The sequence below is a fragment of the Mauremys reevesii genome, linkage group 9 (genome assembly GCF_016161935.1).
Source record: "Mauremys reevesii isolate NIE-2019 linkage group 9, ASM1616193v1, whole genome shotgun sequence".
NCBI lineage: Eukaryota > Metazoa > Chordata > Testudines > Geoemydidae > Mauremys > Mauremys reevesii.
In genome coordinates this window covers 659,520-681,900 of record NC_052631.1, presented here as the reverse complement: position 1 = coordinate 681,900, position 22,381 = coordinate 659,520, and the positions used below count along the sequence as shown (strand labels likewise).

The following is a 22,381-nucleotide window of genomic DNA, read 5'->3' as shown; positions in this document are numbered from 1 at the left end:
GACGGGGGGGGTGTCACCAGGAGGCCCGTGGAGGGCGGTGTCACCGGCGGGACGGGGTCACCAGGAGGCCCGTGGAGGGCGGTGTCACCGGGCGGGACGGGGGGGAGAGGTCACCACGAGGCCTGTGGAGTGCAGCGTTGCAGGGTGGGATGGGGAGGAGGTGTCACCATGAGGCCCGTGGAGCACAGCGCCGCGGGTCAGGCGAGGTGTGGGGAGGCCCGGGTGGTTGTGGGGAGTTTTACTGGGAGTAGCCCAGGAATCAGCGTTGCTTCCAAGATGCCATGGGAGACCTAGAGGATTGACTCTTCACATGGCTCCAGCACCAGATCTGACGCAGGCTGTTTCCATTCCTACTGGAATCAGATTACTAGTGACAATTTAGTACAAATTAGCTCCTTAGCCCAAAGCCCGTTACCAGGGAGTTTTCACAAATGCTGCCCATTCGCTCTGCAGCATTAATGCAGATTCAGAAGAAACGCTGAAGATCAACATCTTACTACAGAAGGGCCTGACCTCAGGGGGTGCCAAGGGCTCCCAACTTCCACCGATGTCGAACAGGTCCCACAGCCTTGTTCACCTGCTTTCTGCCCAGGCTGTTATTCTCTGCGGGGCTCCATTCACCATTCCTGTACCATCCCCTCCCTGCTGCCTCACACTGAAGCCAAGAGGCTGCTCTGCCATATCCCTGTTGTTTGAGGAACCCGTAGAGGAAGAGCTGCAGTTTAAAACAGCTGTGCCCATTTGTCCCAGCAGGACAATCTGGAGCTCAGCCTGTAAAACAGAACTGGAGAGGAAGTGTTTAATGACTTGGGCCCCGCTAACTACGATGGGGCCAAAATGCACCTCGGGAGCTGTGAGAAGTAGCAGACATGGGGTTTGGAATGTGACCCCTCTGCCTTCCATTGCTGAAGGGGCAGCTGAGACCTTTCAGGGACCATAAAGTTTCTAAAAAGTGACAGCATCAGGGAAACAAGAATTAAAATCCTGTGCTCTGATAAAGCAACCAACAGCAAGCCACAGAACAGACAGGTGATAGTGATGCTTCCATATGACCTGTCCTCCAAGGATCTCAAAGCGCTTTCCAAAGATAGGTGAGTATTATTACATTCTTTTTGCATACGGGAAACTGAGTCACGGAGTGGTAGTATAACTTGCTCAAGGTCATACGGCAAGCCTGTGATACCACTGGGCATCGACCCCATGTTTCCAGCTCTAACTACTAGACAACCAGTGGACCACAACCCCAAGGGGTCACAAAAGGCAAGCAAGGGACATGGGCTGGGGATGTTGCAAGGCGTTGAAAAATTTATAACAATCTAAAGCAAAAAAAACTTGCTGCCCTATTCCCGGCACACCTTTTCCCTTCAAGGTCAAGTATTCACTCTCAACATCTAGAAACGCACCCATCTATAAGTTCTGTAGGCTTAGCATTGTTATCAGTGAGACATTTTTTATTTTTACTTTTATAGTAAGTTTAAGGAATGGTGGGGGTGATGAAAATATTTTTTTACTTTAAATGAGGCATCGCCAGCCTAAAAGACTGAGAAACCCTGCACTAGACCACTCTGCCTCCTAGGCCAATACCAGTTGGGGTCAGGTTTTAACTTGTGACCAAGAGGTGAAACTTCCTTGCTTCTGAAAATGACCAGACTAGTCATATAGAACTCCAGATAGTCAGGCTGACTGTGAGGTCAATTTAGTTCATTTATTTGCCCTCAAATGCCCTCTCTGCTCTCCACTGGTGTGCCAATCTCCTGAAATAGCCCTCCCTGTAAACATTCGATTCCACATTCGCTCCATCCTTCCACCTGCTGTTCCCATCTCAAGGCCAAGCATGCTGCAGTGAAAAGTGACGCAGCAGCGAAGGGCCAGCTCAAAGCACCGCATGACGCTAGTAACAGAGGATTTACAGAGCCTTTGGATGGAAATTTTCACACAATGGCAGTTGTCCAACAGGACTTTCTTCTGCCAAGTTATGAAGTATGTCAGCTGAGGTGTCTTGCCTGGCCAACTTTCCTTTCTGGTGCAATGACCAAACGTAACCTTCACTGACACTAGGCAGCCAGGTGGGTCACGTTCGAGCTGTACTGCGGTGGTTTCTGGGAGTACAGCTGTGGTCTCCAGCCATCCAAACACCTGGATACACTGGCCACCTTCAAACATTTCCTTTAATGTTTAAATTATCTTAAAGGAACACAGAAAAGTAAAAAAAAAAATACTAAAAATCCTGCATTTCGTTTCATCTCTTATTAGTAAAATCTTCAGTTGTTATATCAAAACCTGAATTGACTTGGCTCTCTCAGTTGCTCTTTTTAAAATTTTCCTCTAGGCTTGGCCCATGGAAATAAACAGGCCATGTCACACCCCAGGCCTCCTGCACTGGGGCTACCCCAGGGGACTGTTTGGAAGATGAAGTCAGAGCAGAAAGGAGCTGCCCGCCCTTCTGGGAGCATGCTGCTCTGGTGCTCCATACTCTGTACTCACTGCCAGTGACCCTAGAGCGTTTGGGAGCCAGCTTCCTGAGAGACCCATATGTGCCCAGGGGATACCACCATAGGTGCAGACTCTGTGGGTGCTCCAGGGCTGGAGCACCCATGAAAAAAAAAAGTGGGGCTCAGCACCCACCAGCCACCCAATCAGCTGTTCGGGGGGCTCCACCAACCAGCTGTTTGGCAGCAGGCGGTGGGAGAGGGGGCAGAAAAAGGCAGAGTGAGGGTGGGGCCTCAGAGGGGAGCGAGGGTGGAGCACCCACCTGGAAAGAAGAAAGTCAGTGCCTGTGGATACCACTACAGCTACAATTGTTGGAGACACTTAAGCTAACCACAGCTCTGGTTTAAAGCCGGGGAGCGGGGGAACGGGGGAGGAGAGTGGCCTGCTGGCAGCACATTTGCCCTGAATTGTCTGAAGCTCTGGAAGTCTCTCCCTGCCTTATTTTTCAAACATCCCAAATATGCTAGATGGCCTCTCCTCCCAACCAAGCAGAGTTCACAAGAGTTTGGCCACTGCCCAAGAACTTACAGTCTACACTGATATGGCAGAACAAGTGAGTAGGACAATGATAATATCGCTAGCTACCTCACTATCCACCTTCAAATCCCCTCAGTGCCCCACTTCGCTGGGAGGCCTACAAAAAACATGACACGGGTTAGACTGCTGGTGTGCAGATCTCACTGCCTGTCATGCCAAGCAATATTCTTTCATCGTATACTTGTCCTCCTCCATCTGTCTGTATCCAACTGTTGTCATTTGTCTTATACTGAGGCTGCAAGCTTCTTGGGGCAGGGGCTGTCACTTTGTTCTGTTTTTGTACAACGCCTAGTGCAATGGGGTTCTGGTCCATGACTAGGACTCCTGGGCACCACAGTAACACAAATAAATATCCGTCTCAACAGACTACGGTATAAGCACTGAAGCAGTTCAGTTATTGTGTGTCATGTTACAATATCATGAGTGGTTAATAAGGCCAATTCCTGAGCAACAGCAAAAAAAAATTCTCTTATCAGCATGCATTTGACTTTGACTTTTGCTCTTAAGATGTGTGATGCTGAAGACATTCCCATCTGATCGTGTATGGGGATGTACTGCCTTGGTGCTAGATGAGGAAGTATGATCAAGCAGGAGAGAGGACACTATACCAAAGAGTGTTGGTGCCTAAACACATTCCTGTTTGACACCACTGCAGATTTCAAAGCTGTCAGATTGATTTTTATCTTTCCATGATGGCATGAAGGCTACAGTGCAGTGTAATGATGATCAGACTGAGGAGGACTGGGGCCCAGCCAATACTCTCTAGCAGTCGGAAAAGGCCCTTCCTGCTGATCAGTTCAAACCCCTTGTAAGATTTATGAAGTCCACGTAGAGAGATTTTCCTTGTTCTTGACACTTTTCTTGCAGTTGCCTCAGTCTCAAGACCATGTTGATAGTTGATCTGTCAGCACAGAAGCCTCACTGAGTCTCTGGATATACATGTTCCGCAAGAACTTGCAGTCTTTGGAGAATGACCCACACAAATGCCTTGCCAACAACACTAAAGAGAGAGATTCCTTTGCAGCTGCTGCAATCACTCCAATCTCCTTTGGTTTTGTCCAACATTATGATGTTGGTGTCCTTCATGTCTTGCGGTCTCCCTGCCCTCAGGCAGGAAAGCAAGACATTGTGCTTAAACATATGCACCATCTGATGTGACCAGTTACCTCTGGCCTGAGCCTTCCCAAACCAGTTACCTCTGAGACGGCCTAAGCCTGATGAGTCATCCCTGAGACAGTGTGATGAGTCATCAGAAGCAATTACCTGCAGATCTCATGATAGGCCCCATGCATCCAACCCGGGTTCAGCCAATCCACAGGGGAGGACTCACCCAGCTGATCCCAAGACAGGCAGCATACAGGCTCCTAAGGGAAGCAGTGTCTCCAGTCTGCTTAACATCACCACCAGGCCGGGAACACACTCATTGCCTAGTAATCCTGACAGACTGCTTCTACTCCACCCAGCCCTGCTGCAGCCTGCTCCTGCCTTTGCCTGCTTCCACGCTAGCCAGTCCCTGTTCCAGCTCCTGCCTCAGCTGGCTGCCCAGCAAGTCTGACACCTGTCCTCCTTTCTTCTGTACTTCAGATGGAATTCCATCTTTTCATGTAGATCAGGGGTAGGCAACCTATGGCACGCGGGCCGAAGGCGGCACACAAGCTGATTTTCAGTGGCACTCACACTGCCGGGTCCTAGCCACCGGTCCAGGGGGCTCTGCATTTTAATTTAATTTTAAATGAATCTTCTTAAACATTTTAAAAACCTTATTTACTTTACATACAACAATAGTTTAGTTATATATTATAGACTTAGAGAAAGAGATCGTCTAAAAACATTAAAATGTATTACTGGCACGCAAAACCTTAAATCAGAGTGAATAAATGAAGACCACACCACTTCTGAAAGGTTGCCGACCCCTGATGTAGCCATTTCTGGTGCTAGGAGGCAACTGACTTTACAGACGGTTCTATATCAAGATCTTTGGTAATCTGGAGATCTCATTTAGAGCTGCTTCAGAAACAGTGCTTTCACGTGAACAGAGTTCCTGGGAGTGTTCCATCTGGCATCGCATCTATTTGCTTCTGTCGATGATGTCTCCAATAAGAGATTTGGGTGGGGTAGTTTTCTTGGCTGAAGGACCTATCAATTTGATAGTCTGTTAGGGCTTTTCCATGGCTAGCTGATTGACTCCGCAATGCTGAGCAAGAAATGTTGAAGTCTAAGCAGAAAAAATGTTTAATTTGCATTTTTTTAAAAATGCACACATTTTCATTGATACAGACTTTAAATCAGCACGTTACTATCCCTTTAAAATGTGCCCTTCACAACCTCTAACAGAGTTAACTTAATGTAGTACTCACCGCCAGCAAACAGCCAGCAAAGACAGTGAATCCCTGTGCATGCAGCTGCTTTGCCAAGGCATGTCCAAACCCTTTGTCACAGCCTGTTATTAGCACTGCCTTCCCGTCAACCTGTGCAGGGGAAGCCAACAGTTTAGAGGGAGTGGATACACTCTGTGATAGCAAGAGCTATTACAATGCTGCAGAAGCCTATTAAAATTACAGTACATAGCAACGGTGCAGCCCCGCGAGCAGGCTTAGCACACGTCAATAGTATTTTAGTAGGGATATTGGCTACACCATATGTCAACAAGCCCTAAATTGTTTTGAAGTTGTCCAGATTCTACCCCGCCCCTTGCACTGCCATTTACACTCATGCACAGTGAGTGTGAGACATTACCAAAATCCTCTACACATTTACATCATTGGCACCATTTCACATCCCCTGTGCACTGCCGTAAATGACACCACTAGCTGCAAGGCACAATGGGCCTGACTCTGCTGTCACATGATTTTACACCTGACTAACTTCATTGACTTTCTCCTGGTTTACACCAATGTAAATGAGATCAGAATGTGGGCACTTTTGTCCAGAAATGCCATGAACTCGCTCTTGAAAATGCAGCGTACAACCCATCTCATAAAACATGCTTCCATTCTAACAAGAAAACCAGATTATTTATGCTACAATGACACTGACAACAGTTCCCTTTTTAAAAAGTAAATCAACATAGAGAGACAGAAAAAGGCAGCAAAATTTCAGACACCAGCAAAAAGGGATGACACCAAAATTCCACAAAACATATTCAAACTCATCTAGTAGGCTGAACACAGCTGTTGGGAGGAGCACTGGACTGGGCCTTGGGAAACCTGGGGTCTATTCACAGCCCTGCCTCTGCCCTGCTGGGTGACCTTGGACAAGTTACCGCACTGCTGTGCCTCAGTTTCCCCACCTGAAAAAATGCGTATAATGCTACTTATGTTGCTTGAGCTTGATGGATGAAAAATGCTATATAAGAGCTAGGTGGTATTGTTATTGCTCCCCATCAGGATGGACACAAAAGTTGCTGATGTCATGCGGCCCGCCAGCAGGTTACCCTAATGGGCCGCATGCCGAAGGTTGCCGCCCCCTGCTCTACCATATCCCCCCTTAGTCGTCTCTTTTCCAAGCTGAAAAGTCCCAGTCTTATTAATCTCTCCTCATATGGCAGCCGTTCCATACCCCTAATCATTTTTGTTGCCCTTTTCTGCACCTTTTCCAATTCCAATGTCACACAGTAACCCAGAAGTCCTTAAACACACAATCTTGTGCTCTAACTCCTAGGACATACTCCCTCCCCTCTGACTGAACTCGCCGTCCCCTATTCTGTTCATCATGGTACCTTCAGTTATGTGAAACAATTAAACTTTAAAGTTTAAGTGAGCCAGCAACACTAAACTGTGTGTCCTGTTTTTATGGCTGTAATGGTCTGTAGCTCTCCAAACTGAAGCTAGGGCTGTATAATATGGAGTTTGTACAGGCTCCCTTGAGGCACTATCTTTCAGGCGATGATGCTATACAATAAAAAAGGGTAAGAGGAAGCAATAAGGAACTTAGGTCTAAAATGTCTCTGGGGGAGTGGCTGACAACCCAATATTCCCTGTGTTATGCCACAAGAGACAGCTTCTGGAATAAGAGCCCCGCACTCTGGCAACCTGTCCAGCTGTCCCTTCCAGATGACATGGGGCTGATTGCTCATTCTCCGATTTTGTTGGTTTTTGCTGATGTATGTAGCAATAATAAGGAAAGAAGTTTAATGTGGAAGAACTACAGTATAAGAAGGATCAGATCATTGACAGAAGGCAGAGCAGAAACTGATAAGAGAATGAATTACATCCCCTCCTTTACCCACTGGAGGTGTTGTTGCTTTTACAAGCTCATTTACAGACAGTAATGATCTTAAATTTAAGCTGTGCTTGAAGCAAGTTGCAGGCACAAACCATGATATGAAGGACAAAAGGGAAATGAGAATTTAAATATACAAGGCTTGATTCTGTTCTCACTGGCACTGAGTCAGGCCCAGTATGAATCATGCTGTGGAAACTTATCATGGCCATCTCTACTCACCTCCAGCACTACACTCCTGCCCTCTCCCTCCCTGGGGTCAGAATGGCTCATCCCTCTCCTCACTATATGTCAGCTCTGTTCCTGAAAGTTCAGGAGCCAAACAGAGGCTGGCCAGTTCTTGTCACTTCCAGGGCTATTCTGGAGCCAGGCAAGAGGGAACAAAACAAGCCACAGCTAATTGTAATCAGGTCCCCTATCAGCAAATCTTACCAGGGCACAGAACAGCTGAGGGAAACAAACGACGATCCCTAGAAAGGGGAGTGGACTGTGTCAGTTTGAGATTCATTAGCTCATCAGTTTTTAGAACTGGGCAGCTGTTTTGCACAAAGTAAATGAAAGCATGTTTATGAACCCCTCTTAACTATGTCTGCCCCTGGGGAAAATCTACGGAATATATTTAACATATAAACCTTGCCAATGGCATTTACTATTATCCTACTTGCCAGTAATGAAATGATTGGCAGCAGGGGAGCTGCTTGTATGCAGCAGCTGCAGAACCGGGTCCCAGGAGTAGCGTCACTTTAGTAGATGCTCTGTTCCTCAGGGAGGAGCCAGTGATCTCATGATCCCATCGCTAGCTTTGTTATCCTCTGGCATGTAGCTGGTGGGTACATTATCCAAGGACAAGAGGGCTGCCTGGCCTGCAAGGACTGTGGGCAGTCCCCATCCTTAAAGAACTCCACTATACTGAAGGGGGGTAAACTGCCCTGCTCTGTGAGGGGCAGGCTAGATTAGACCTAACAGGTCTTTTCCATCCCCAGTTCCTACAATTCGGTAAGGCAGTGGCTCTCAACCAGGGATATGTGTATCCCTGCGGGTACGCAGAGCTCTTCCAGGGGGTACATCACCTCATCTAGATATTTGCCTAGTTTTACAACAGGCTACATAAAAAGCACTAGCGAAGTCAGTACAAACTAAAATTTCATACAGTGTCGTGTTTATACTGCTCTGTATACTGAAATGTGAGTACAATATTTATATTCCAATTGCTTTATTTTATAATTATATGGTAAAAATGAGAAAGTCAGGAATATTTCACTAATAATGGGCTGTGACACTTTTGTATTTTTATGTCTGATTTTGTAAGCAAGTAGTTTTTAAGTGAGGTGAAACATGGGGTACGCAAGACATACCAGACTCCTCAAAGGAGTACATTAGTCTGGAAAGATTGAGAGCCACTGCTGTAAGGGACACTCCTCAGCCTATGATGTAACAAACTAAACTGCTACCTAGTCAATGAGACACAGAGAGAGAGACCATTGTACTTCACATGGCAGGTTCTATTCTCCTCTTGTCTTCGGACAGGCTCACCTTCATTCTACTTTGGGATCTCTGCTTTGAGATGAACGGATCTGGGCCTGGCTCAGTGACACTGGTAGGGCATGTGCCCGCATCCAGCTGGGAGAACAGATCTATGAAGGTGGACTGCTAATAGCACCAATAAACCCATTGAGAGGGGGCGTTTGTGGTAAAGCACTAGGCTGGGATTCAAGACATTCAATGTGAGGCTCTGCCACAGATTCCCTGTGTGACCTGCGGCTAATCACTTAGTGGTCTGTGACTCAGTTTCCTCCATCTAAAATGGAGACAGTAGCACTGCCTGGCCTCACAGGATGCCATGAGCATAATAAATACATTAATAACTGTAAGGTATTTGGATGCTACTGTGATATATAAGTACTTAGATGTGCTACACACACATCTCCCATATAGAGGTGTGGCTGTGCAAATGTACACCTTTCAAAATATATCACTGTGTAAATGCCATGTTCCTGCTCTTTATTCTGTCTCCTAGAAAGTCTGCTTAGAAGATATTCAAATGATCACCCAAGCAGCGTCCTCAACATTTGAAAATCAGGTTAACTGAGGCCTTGTCTACACTACAGGGGAAATTTGACCTAAGCTACGCAATTTGAGTTATATGAATAGTGTAACGCAAATCGACATCATTTAGATCTATTTACCACAGGGTCCACACTACGCAATGTTGACGGGAGATGCTCTCCCGTCGACTCCCCCAACTCTTCTCGATCCGGTGGAGTACAGGAGTCGACAGGAGAGTGATTGGCTGTTGATTTAGTGGGTCTTCACTAGACCCACTAAATTGACCGCCAATGCATCGATTGCCTCTCGTTGATCCCCCAGTAAGTGTAGACAAGCCCTGAATGCTTGCAAATGTGAAGGTCCCACAGCCCTGAGTAGAGCAGGCAGATGCAGCATGGTTGGCAGGCAGCTCAGGAATGGTAAGCAGGCCGCAGCCCTGACACCGAGTTGCTGGAATGATATCAGGCAAATTACTTAGCCTCTCCATGCCTCAGTTTGTCCTTCTGTGAAATGGAGATACTACTAGTTAGCTGCTGCTCAAAGGATGGTGAGGCTTCTTTCACCAATATTTGTACAGTCATTGGAGACAGCAGGTGTTATAGACTAACCAGCATATAGGTAACTCACCCCACATAGTTCTGCCAGTGCACCTTGGAGCTACTGACATGCTGGAACACAGAACTCTTGGCTTTGTGATGGCTTTGGTGGGATGACTCAGTTACATCACACATGCTAGCTCACTAGTCTATATGCATGGCACTGCCATATCTAGATGATATTTTCCACAAAGGCAAGTTGTGTGTCTAAGTACACTACAATAAATATTCACTTAAACCTGCACCCACATCAACACATTTACAGTTTACTTATTTTTCTCAAAAAAGGGTCTGATTTTCTTTAAAATAAGTTGTACAATTTCCACACACGCTTAAAATTAGACCCTATGATTGCAACAGAGGCAAAGTTAAGCAAAGTAGCTGGATAACCTCAGCCTTTCCAGATAATTTGAGAACCTGCACACACTTGTCTAGACTTTTTCCTATTCCTTCTCTCACTGTCATTTGTTTTTCAAGGTCCCATCCCCTGTGAACCCGTCCTTGACGCCCTCCTTATTATCTGGTGCAGCGAGGATTCATTTTAAGTTCAAAACAAGCAGTTACAATACTGAACTTTGTCTGTTCCAACAACAAACCCTTAATTTCACACTACTTTACCAGGCACTTAAGGGCTTCCATCCTAGTAATGGAACCGTTTCAAATGCTGAGGCAACTTCACAAAATATGAACCAATCTGGATTATAACTACTGAGAGAAGATCCAGAGTCTGGTAACATTCCTCTGCTGAATGCCGAGCCCCCGAGTTGCTGATTGTTCTAATGTTCTTGATAATATGAATTAGCAAGTAACAGGGCGGTGCTGCATTGAGAAGTTTCTGTGTAAAAAGAATCTCTTTTTGCTTAGGCGGTCTGCTCCCTTTGTAGGGGTCCTGGAACAATATGTATAGTGGGCGGGGGGGGGGGGGACGGAGAGCCATTGAACCAACTGTAAACCACTTCAAGCCAAGGGGTTTGGCAGCACCCCCAGAACGCCTAGTTCTAGCACCCATGTCCCTCTGTGTATTCAGCCACATCCACGGATCTCAGTGACACAAATCAGATTTACTCCTCTTGGCTGTGGCTATAGAGCATGGGCGGGGTTCTCCTCCTAGGGACTTTGCACACACTGCATGAAAATGCAGTGAGAATGGGAGTCTGTGGACTCCTGGCAGCAAAGGCAGAGGGGACTATTTTATACATTTTCTGACAAGTTCAGTATGTAAAAGTGGCGGGTCTTTAGTTTCGTAAAAACATAAGTGTATTTCTCTTCATTGAGGAACACAGGAATCACCAACCTCGATCAGACCTGAGACCCAACTAACCCAATATCCCACCTCTGACAGGGGCCTGCACCAGATGTTGCAGAGGAAGGTGTAAGAACCCCACAGAATGCCCCCAACATTATGGCTCATCCTGATCTCTAATAATTAGAGACAGTCTTAAGCTCTGAAGCATGAGGTTTGATATCCCTTCTGCAGGATTTTTATCACTAATTATAAGTCTGCATATTTTTTGACATCCATATAAATGCCCAGTCCCTTTCTGAATCTTAAATTCTTGGCCTCAATGACTTCTTAGGGCAATGAGTTCCACATTTAATCATGTTGTGTGAAAAAGTGTTTCATTTGATCAGTTTTGATTTTCACACCATTCCATTTCATTGAATGTCCCCTTGTACTTCTGCTATGAGACAGGGAAAACAGAAGTTCCTGATCTTCCTTCTCTAGACAACTCATCATTCTACATACTTTTTATCATGCCCCTTCTTACTCATCTCCTTTCTAGCAGTCACAGGCTTTTCAATCTCTCTTTGTACCAGAGTTTTTTCAGACCCTTGACTGTTCTTGTTGCCCTTCCCTGAACCCACTCGAGTTCTGCACTATCCCTTCTGAAATGGGGTGGCCAGTTCTATGCACAGTCTTCCAGCTGAGGACACACCATTGACTTAAATAAAGGCATTAAAATAGTCTCCATATTATTCAGCATCCCACCCTTCATGCATCTGAACATCTTGTTTGATTTTCGGCAATAGCTGCATAGTGAGAAGTCTTCATTGAGCTACCCATAATGATGCCCAAGTCCCTTTCTCTGCAGTGCCCTGCCTCGGTTTCTCCTTCTGCTCAAGTCCCCTTAAGCACTCCACATCATAGTCCCATGGTAATTAAAACTCTTCCCCTCTGGGGTCCATTTTATTTAGTCCTTACACACATTGGCCTTTCAGGCCCCAACCCCAGGTCAATGTTTTCTGAGGCTTCTGTCATGTGTAGCACTCCTAACCCCACCTAGCTGGAGTCATAGGCTCCCACTCAAGCTTCTTTCTGCAGTGACTACCCCAGGGCACTTGTTCTTTCCTCCCTCATCTCCCCAGGCTTGCCCTGAGTTAATCACATGACCTCAGCCATCTGAGGAAGTGAGCTGCTCTTGTCACAGGTTAGACTGAGGCCCCGTTTTCCCTTAAAGGGGCCAGCCAAGTTGAGACAGTTTATTTAGAACCATGTGAGTGGCAGGAGTAATTTTTTCCCTCCAATTTCCATTGCTTCACCTTTGTAAACATTAAAATTCATTTGCCATTGTGTTGCCCACTCACCTAGCTTGTTTAGGTCTCTGAAGTTCCTCAGAGACGTCTCTTATCCTAAGTAACTTTGAGTCACCTGCAAATTTTGCTACCTCTCTGCTCACCCTTCCCAGATCTTTAATATATTAAACAATGCTGGACTAAGTGACCTGCACCCCAAGGCCACACAGGAAGTCTGTGGCAAAGTGGGACTTGAACCCATAGTTCCCAAGTCATAGGCTAGTGTTCTGGACCATCCACCTCCCCTTACTTTCAACTGCCTCCAGATAAGACAGCCTCTGGAGATAGCAGTGAGGTACAGATGACTACCATCTCCCAGGCTGTCTTTGGGGAAGACAGACACCTCCACTGGGCTCTACAGTTTAAACCAAAGACATTTCATTTCAAAAGTATAAAGTGAGACATCAGCAATTCTGTGCCGGTTGCTAAGTTTACTTTTTTCTTCTACCAATTTCTAATTTTAAAGTACCGCAAAAAAAAAAATTTAAAAAATCAAGTTTTTCCATTCTTTTCACAAGTCTTAAGTAAAATCAAGGTCTTAGTTATGAGTGAGAGCATTCAGTTTTGCAGCACCCCAGTCATCATGCAATCTTTTCCCACTTATTACAAGAGTTGACAGACTTCAAAAAAATTCTTCCAAATATTGATGCTTCAGGTACATCAGTTCTTCCATAACTACATAAGAACACAAGAACAGCCATACTGGGTCAAACCAATAGTCCTCTAGTCCAGTATCCTGTCTTCTGACAGTGGCCGGTGCCAGATGCTTCAGAAGGAATGAACAGAACAGGGCAATTTATCGAGAGATTCACCCCATCATCCAGCCCTAGCTTCTAGCAGTCAGTGATTTGGCAGTCAGAGGTTTAAGGACACCCGCGATCTTGGCAAATAGCCACTGATGGACCTATCCTCCATGAACATAGCTACTTCTTTTTTGAACCCTTCACAACTTTCAGCCTTCACAACTTCTCTTGGCAATGAGTTCCACAGGTTGACTGTGTGTTTTGTGAAAAAGTACTTCCTTATGTTTGCTTTAAACCTGCAGGCTGTTAATTTAATTGGGTGACCCCTGGTTCGTGTGTTATGTGAAGGAGTAAATAACACTTCCTTATTCACTTTCTCTACAGCATTCATAATTTTATAGACCTCTATCATTTTCCCCAAGTAGTCTCTTTTCCAGTCCGTCTTTTTATTCTCTTCTCATATGGAAGCAGTTCCATACCCCTAATCATTTTTGTTTTTGTTCTCTGAACTTTTTCCAATTCTAATATAGCTTTTGGAGACAGGGTGACCAGAACTGCACCAGTATTCAAGGTGTGGACTTACATAATAGCATTATTATATTGTCTGTCTTTTATTATCTATCCCTTTCCCAATGGTTCCTAACATCGTTAGCTTTTTTATTGCCACTGCACATTGTACAGATGTTTTCAGAGCACTATCCACAATAATTCCAAGATCTCTTTGTTGAGTGGTAGCAGCTAATTTAGATCCCATCATTTTGTATGTATAGTTGGGATTATGTTTTCCAATGTGCATTTATCAACACTGAATTTCATCTGCCATTTTGTTGCCCAATCACCCCGTTTAGTGAGATCCTTTTGTAACTCCTCTCAGTCAGCTTCGGACTTAACTATCTTGAGTAATTTAGTATTATCTGCAAACTTTGCCACCTCACTATTTAACTTAAGTGTCCCATATTCGTAATGTCCACAACAGTATTTCTGCTGAATCGTCTTTATTCCAAGCAACTGCCAGATCGGATCTGGTATCTGTGTTATATGTGTACTTATTTTTACCCACATACACCTTAAATTGGTATATGCTGAGAGTGAGAACCTGGGCTCAAAGGGATAGTTCATCTTGTAATGCTATCTGTTTGAATCCAGCCAATGAATCTCTATAATGACTAACAGACAGGCTTTGCTGGTTAAATTGCACATGAGAACTTCCCAACTAAACCACTAGAGATGAAGTCTTGGCCACGAGGAAGTAAATGGGCATTTTGCCATTGATTCAGTGGGACCAGGATTTCAGCCTAGGGGCCTGATCCTCTTCTGACTTACCCCAGTTTGGACCAGCTGTTAAGCATGAGAGAGCAATTCAGGCTTCTGTGCTCACCTAGTCCTTGGTCTGTCTGCTGAAGATAGTAGTTTCACTAACTCGGGGCAATTGAGGTGGTGGGTTTTGTGGACCCTGAACTGAGATCACCAAATTCCTCCCCCATAGGCACCACACAGTGCAAATATGGAGTCTGCATGGGAACAAGTTCACACACGCATCTCATGGGCCTGGTTCTCTAATATCTCATTCATACAGTTCTGTGAAACCCAGGAAGCAACAAAGGAAAACAGTCCTTGCCTAGGCTCAGTTTTCATCAGTTCTACTCTCCTAGTGGGTGGAAGACATCAGGCATCAGGTAGAAGTATGTTACTGTAATTGACTGGGCTAGTTCATATTAGCATCAACTCCAAAAACAGGGGGGCAGATCTCCACTCGGTGGGATTTCAAATCCCTCTTTCGGGACATATGGTTCCGCTCTCCATGATTAACCACTTCCTGAGCTAGCTGCTGAGATAATCCTTCCTTTACTCGAGTGGAAATCATTAGAGCTGTGTCAGTGCTTTCATCACGTGGCTATAAATAAAGAAGCATCCACTCTAGGCTGGAGCATAGCACATAAGGGAGGTTCTGTGGTCCCTGCAATGTAAGTTGCACTAAAGGGATGCAGCTAATGGACAAATGCAAGAAACTTGCCCATTGTTGTGCTGTGTGAAGTGCTAACAGCTGTGGCAGCTGCACCCTGAGCAGGACTGCATCCCCGCACAGTGCGCTGACCTGGATCCCCCCCAGAAATGAAGAGACCTGCAGCCCCCCTTTTGCAGCCCATGGCAACTGTGAGAGCACAGGAGTGAACTGTGAGCTTGGGAAAAGATCAGCAACAAGCTCTTGGGACTGGCTGCCCATTGGCACTTCCAGCCTGTGGCCAAGGTTCTTTACATTTCAGATCCCTTGGATTGCAGGAGGGGCTGTGGCCTGGGCTTCTTGGGGCCCTATGGGCAGCTGGGGAAAGGACATATTAGAAGGCCCCTCTCCCACATACCTAGAGCACATCTGTACTCAGCGGTAATAGAGACACGCTGCTCAATCCCACGGGCTCGCCCATGTGCCGAGGGCTCAGAACTGACTGGGTCGTGCTTGCTGCTAGGGAACATGAGGGGGCTGAGGAATTGGCACACACCGTCCCAGGACAAGGCTAATGCCTGCTCCTGCTCTGACTGTCGCGTGACCCATCTCAGGTCACAGACGTGAAGAGGAAGAACGTCCAGGATGTGTTTGTGTGACCCAGCATCAGCAGGGAGAAGGAAGGAGCCGAGGCCAGGGCAGAACAGCAGGGCCATTCCTGTGCCTCAGGGATGGTGAAATCCTCAAGTGCCTAGCCTAGCATGGCTCCAGAGCCAACAATATTTATTTTAGCCCGTGTGATTGACTGTTCTGTGTAATTCCAGCAGCGGTGGGGACCAGCACAGACCAGTCTGACAGCAAGGCCAGGACTCTGTGAAGAGCTGCAAAGAGCGAATGCCCTGTTTGGCAGTGGTGTGTTTCTGGGAGGAATCCTGGAGACAGCTGAGTTACTTCCACTTGTCAGGCATGCTAGACAGAACTCAGAGGCCGGGTCCTACTGCCACTGAAGTCAATGGCAAGGCTCCCATTGGTTTCAGTTGCTAGGGGATCCAGCAGCATGTGGCAGAAGCCAGGAAAAGCAGTGTAAATACAGCAGTGCCCACTAGGAGCTGAGGAAAATCTTACGGTGGCAACTTGCTTGGTGTCAGCTACAAACAGCCAGATTTTACTGCACGGTCTGAACCTGGGGAATGATTCCAACTGTCCTTTAATACTGCGACTGACACTTACAAGGTGGTTAGTACATGCATCTCAAAGCCCCCTGAAATGCAAGTGTTCCTTGCAAGGGCACAGTGGTTATTTCAAATGGTGGCTGCACGTCCCCAGGAAGATACAGCCCAGGGCTAAACAGAGCCTCTGAAATCTGCTCTAGGAATTATTATGGGGAAGTTCTATGGCCTATGTTATCCAGGAGGTCTGACTAGATGATCACAATGGTCCCTTCTGGCCTGGGAATCTGTGAATCTATAATTCCACTGCTGTTAGTGGAGTTACTCCTGATTTACGCTGGTGTGAAAGAAGAGTCGGGTTAAAGTAGCTTTTCAGTGTTAGTTAAACAAAACCTAAAGAGTCTAAAGATTGAAAGAGGCAAATAAAAGATTAATGGAAGTGAACCTTGAGAGGAAAAAAAGAGAGAACAGGGAACGGGAGGAAGAAGGTGGAGTTACTGTGAGGGATTCCTTGGTCTTGTCCTTCAGTTTTCATCCTCCCCTGAAGTGTTTCTCCTAAAGTTCTTTTTTAAAAAGACAGCCCTGAAGTAGAAATGAGCTCTGTTTCACCTGTGTGGGTCCCCGCCACTCCCGGGGGTGTGCACATGAGTGGGTCCCTACCCCCTCACTGAAGCAGGTGTGCAGGGTTATGGCCCTGGGAACTGCAGGGCACCAGTGGACATGGGGCCAGCTGTAGATGGGGGGGGGGGGCAAGGGGCAGGGCCAGCTGGAGGCAGTGGGTGCGGGGCTGGCTGCGGGCAGGGCAGGGGGTGCGGTGCCGGCTGCGGGCAGGACAGGGGGTGGGGTGCGGGGCTGGCTCAGGCCAGGGGCGCAGAGCCGGCTGCGGGCAGGACAGGGGTGCAGTGCGGGGCGGGGCAGGGGTGCGGTGCGGGGCAGGGCAGGGGTGCGGCGCAGGGTGGGGGGTACTCACGGGGAGCGCGGCGCGGGGAAGCAGCGCTCGGAGCAGCCCGAGCAGCAGGACGCAGCCCAGGCCCAGCCGAGCAGCCGGGGACGCGCCGGGCAGCGGCAGCAGCAGCAGCGGGAGCCCCAGGGCCAGCGGGAGCAGCAGCCGCCGCAGCAGGGCCCGTCCCCGCATGGCTCCCGCAGCGCAGCGCCGCGCCCCGGCCGGGCCGGGCGGTGCAGTGCAGCCCGCGGGCGGGGCCGGGGAGCAGTGAGATCACTTCCCGCCCGGCCCCCCGCCCGCAGCCCATCGCAGCCGCGGGAAGCGGGTTACACATTAGCCGGCGCCGGGCGAGCGTCCCAGACACGCGGCTCCTGCAGGTAACTCAGCAGCGGCGCGGGGCGGGAGCAGCATCCGAGCGCGGCCGCCCAGCTCCGCCGGGTGCCTCCCCGCGGGGCGCTCCGGGCCGGGGGGATCGGCCGGCCGGCGCCGCCGCGGGCACGGAGCCGCGCGTGGGGAACGGGAGCCGGTGCGACTGAACGGGGGGAGGCGGACACAGAGATGCGCAGAGATGCGCACATGCACACACACAAAGACACACACAGAGACACGCACAGCGACAGAGACACGCACATGCACACACACAAAGACACACACAGAGACACGCACAGCGACAGAGACACGCACATGCACACACACAAAGACACACACAGAGACACAGAGACGCGCACATGCACACACACAAAGACACACACAGAGACGCGCACATGCACACACACAAAGACACACACAGAGACACGCACATGCACACACACAAAGACACAGAGACACGCGCACATGCACACACACAAAGACACACACAGAGACGCGCACATGCACACACACAAAGACGCACACAGATGCGCAGACGCGCAGACACACGCGCACACAGGCGATGGGGGATTTTCCAGGTCTGGCCTGGTGGACAAATGAAGGTCAGAGGGGGCCATGTCACCTGTGCCCCGCTCTGGCAGCAGCGAGCCGAGCTGGCACGGGAGAGGCATGCGGAGGAAGCTGGCTATTGCCGCTGGGGACTGGCGAGCTGGCATCCCTTGTGCGGCCCCTGGCAGCGTGATCTGGAGGCAGGCGCAAGCCAGGGCAGCTGCTCAGGAGGCACAGGCTGTCTCCATGCCCACGCCCCTGCTCCCATAGGCTGAGGATGCAGTTCTGAGGCAGGCACGTCACTTCGTCAGATGCTGAGGGCTGGCTCAGTCTGGCCCCTTGCCAGCCTAGGGTGTGCGCTCAGGATGCTGCTTGTGCTGAAATGTGGCTGGGCGGGTTTAAAGGACTCTGCTTTGTCTGAACCCTGTGCTGGGTGCTTGGGGTGTGTGGCCAGCCCAGGCCAGATCCCTGCAATGTGTCGCTGGAACCAGAGAGTCAGATGTCAAGGGACTGATGCTGATCCAAACAAAACCCACAGATGTCTCCCATTGACCTCAGCGGGGTTGTTGGATTGCTGTCTCTGCGTTGGAGGTGCCTGGCCCTGGCACACACACAACTGTCTTGTACCCAGAATTCCCCCCTCGCTCACCCAAGCGGCCATGGTTCATACCCACATTGTGTGGGGAGACGACTTCCCCAGGTGTAAAGGGGTGAAGGATGTAGTACGTGGGTTAGTGTAAGAGCAGGACACCAGCCTTGGGTCCTGGGTAATTTTATGCATGAGACGAGACTTTTTTTTTTTCAATGAGAAATAGTGACAAGAATCAAGGGCAGAGCCTGGCCCCAAATGGCCAAGGTTTAATTTATATTATTATCCTCTTTGGTACAATACTTTTTAAATAGATCTTCCAATTATTTATCTCATTTTGTTAAATTAGAAAAATCTACACAACCTGAACCTGTTACAGATTATTAGTTTATGAGTATGTAAATATTTTTGCCCATTTTTCACCCTTATTAATCACAATACAATTAATGATACATACCATTTATCCTACCAGGTTCTTTATTAATATTTACTAATTGAGCCTCCCAATAAGTATCTGTGAAATAGGGAAGTTTATTGACCCCATTTTATGGATGGATAAACTGAAGCACAGAAACGTGTATTGATTTTCTCAAGGTCAGACAGCAAGTCATTGATGAAGCTGGGAATGGAACTCAGGTCTGTCTCCTTAACTAGCCCCTAGACAGCACTGGGTTTCCTGTATGAACCAAGATTACAACTGAAAAAAAGAGGACCCAGGTTTTCAGTGTTTCTTCAGATGAAGCACCATAGACTTCAATGACTTTGTTGCTGGAAGTCTAACAATCACTGCTACACTTTCACACAATTTGTGTTCCAGGCCTTGTCTACACTAGGAGGGTAAGTCGACCTAAGTTATGCAGCTCCAGCTATGTGAATAACGTAGCTGGAGTCAACGTAGCATAGGTCGATTTACTGTGGTGTGTACACCACCCTGGGTAGATGGGAGAGCGATCTACGGTTGATTTAGCAGGTCTTCACTAGACCTGCTAAATCAACCCAGGGTGCATTGATCGCCACAGTGTTGATCCTGGGTAAGTGTAGACATGCCCCCAGTCTGTTCTGTATAAGGACTTGTCTACATTAGGGATTTTTGCATGAGAATAGCTGCCTTTGTGCAGCTGAACTTGTGCAACCCTCCACTGTAAATACACTGCGCCAGTGGATTTCCCCTAATCTGAAACTGGGATAATTGCACTGGTGTAAGCCCTGCCCAACCAATGCAGTCAACTATTATCACTGACCTGGTAGAACATATGAAATCACTGCTAGTAAAATTTGCAGATGCCACAAATCGGTGGAGTGGCAAATATTGATGGGCTCAGGTCAGTTATACAAACTGATCTGGAGTGCTTGGTAAAGTGACTCATTTCACCAGCATGTATTTTAATATAACCAAATCCATGTAAGAACAAAGAATGTAGGTCAGAGCGAGTATCCTGGAATGCAGTGCCACCAACAAGGACATAGAGGTCACGACAGATAGCCAATGAGCATGAGTCCTGTACATAAGAGGGTTAATGCAATCCTGGGTGTATAAGCAGGTGTTACCTCTGTAACAGCACTAGTGAGATTATTACTGGAATAGTGTGTCCAGTTTTGGTGTCCACATTTCAAAAACCATGTTGAAAAATAGTAAAAGAGATACAAAAATTATTCAAGTTCTAGAAAACCTACCTTATATGAGAGATGTAAGAAACTCAATCTATTTAGTTTATCCAAGCATAGGTTAAGAGGGGACTTGATCCCAGTCTACACCTACCTACCCGGGGAAGAGATTTCTGATGGTAGAGGGCTCTTTCGTCTAGAAGAAAAAGGCCTAACAAGATCCAATGGTTGGAAACTGCAGCTAGAGCTTTATTTCAGACTGGAAATAAAGCGCACACTTTTTATACTGAGGTAATGGACTGTTGGAACAACTTACCTAGGGCTGTGGTGGATTCTCCATCATCTGAAGTCTTTAAATCAAGACTGGGTGTGTTTCTATTAGACATGCTCAGCCAGAAGTTATGGGCTTGCTGCAGAAGTTACAGAGTGAGGTCTTCTGGCCTGTGTAATGCAGAAAGTCAGACAAGGTGATCATAATGGTCCCATCTGGCCTGAACATCTCTGAATCTACACTGGGGCTTTGCACCGGTACTGCACAGCTGCATTAGGGCTTTGCACCACTGCTGCACATTTGCACTGGGGCTTTGCACCACTGCTGCACATCTACACTAAGGTGCAACCAGTGCAAACATTCTTAGTACTGGACTCTGATTTGCTGAGTCCATTTTGTGCTACTTGAGCAGAACAGAGTTGACATAAACTGGCTCATGGAGAACCCCCCACACGGGGGGGGTCAACACAATCTCCCCGTGCCTGGTATAGGGGAAAGGTGTGTCGGTTTGTGCTGGGGCAGGCAGGGAGTAACAGGGTGGAGCTCCATGGGTTCAGCCCTTCACTGGCATCCCACCACTCAGGGACCTGTGGCATAAATTACAGGCGCTTCTCAGCAGCTCTGATTTACACCAGGGCTGGGTAGCATGCATTCGGAAAGATGCCACCAGCCTCCTGACGCAGAAACTTGGACTCAGCTGAAAATCTAACCCTTTACATAAACAGTAAGATGTTAATTAGGCAGAGAATTCATCTTCCATCCACATTTTCATGGTTGCAAAGGCTTCTTCAGAGTAATCCTGGATCTCTCTATGTAGTTAGGGACTTAAAAAAAACCCAAACTGGTAAATATGTACCTATGTCTAGAGATAGCAGAATCTCATCTACATGGATGTATGTTTTTGTAACTAAATACACAATGATCCTAATAGAGCAGAGGAGCCCTTCCATTGATATGGATTTATCTGGTGTGATTAATCCCCTCCCTGTCTTTAAGTTTTTAGGGCAGGGACTAAAATGTGCTACATCAATAAGTCTTCCTTAAATTTGAATGAGTTAAAGGGTACTGCGTTTTTACTTATATTCAGAATCAGAGGGAAACATCTTTAACCTGGGAGGTCTACTCAAACCTTTTCAATATGTCACAATGTCTTACCTGCATTAAGTTCCTATATTATTTTCAGTCTTTTCAGGGGTGTGAGTACTGGTATTTATATTTTTCCAAATATAAGTACTTTCAGGTTCTCTTGTGCAGAAATGCATTTGCCTGAACTACGTTTGATTTTAATTTAGCTAGCAGGTGCAGAAGGCATAGTTTCTTCATTTAGACTAATTCATTGAAAGTTGAGAAACATATGGGGAATTGAAAAAACAGGAAATCTTGTTTTTCTCATCTCATCTTTGAATAAAGATGGGTGGGAGAGGACTAGATCTACTAGCTCTAAAAACCTTGAAGCATGTGGGGCCAGATTATCATAGGGATTTAGGCACCTAAGGATACAGACAAGCACCTAATGGAATTTCAGAAGCACCTGTGGTTAGGTGCCTAACTCCCATTGATTTTTCCCATGGATTCCAATGGGAGTTAGGCACCTAACCTGCTTATGTGGTTTTGAAAATCCTAGTAGGCACCTGTGTGCATCTTTTGGTATCTAAATACCATTTATGATGTGGCCCGTGGTCTCAAGAAACAGTCAGTTCTCTAGCTATGGTGACTATTTCCTTTGTTTAATAAATC

General features: G+C 47.2%; 2 protein-coding genes across 3 annotated transcripts in view; one reads left to right on the top strand and one right to left on the bottom strand.

Annotated features, from left to right (window-relative positions):
• Window positions 1-8,802, bottom strand: part of LOC120372010 (D-beta-hydroxybutyrate dehydrogenase, mitochondrial-like) — a 31,238-nt gene extending 22,436 nt beyond the window's left edge. Inside the window, exons 1-2 of one of the 2 annotated variants that reach the window (XM_039488647.1) lie at window positions 8,782-8,802; window positions 5,385-5,495 (exon numbers count right to left, since the gene is read on the bottom strand). In XM_039488647.1, the coding sequence (XP_039344581.1) occupies window positions 5,385-5,495; window positions 8,782-8,787 (117 nt within the window). In that variant the 5' untranslated portion in view covers window positions 8,788-8,802. Of the gene's footprint in view, window positions 1-5,384; window positions 5,496-7,470; window positions 7,623-8,781 lie in introns of those variants that run through there. The other variant, XM_039488646.1, reaches the window with a different exon arrangement.
• Window positions 8,803-17,550: 8,748 nt separating this feature from the next.
• BDH1 (3-hydroxybutyrate dehydrogenase 1) overlaps window positions 17,551-22,381 on the top strand; it is a 37,019-nt gene continuing 32,188 nt past the window's right edge. The window contains exon 1 of the mRNA XM_039489074.1: window positions 17,551-17,638. The gene's annotated coding sequence lies outside the window, so the exon portion shown is untranslated. The remainder of the gene's footprint in view (window positions 17,639-22,381) is intronic.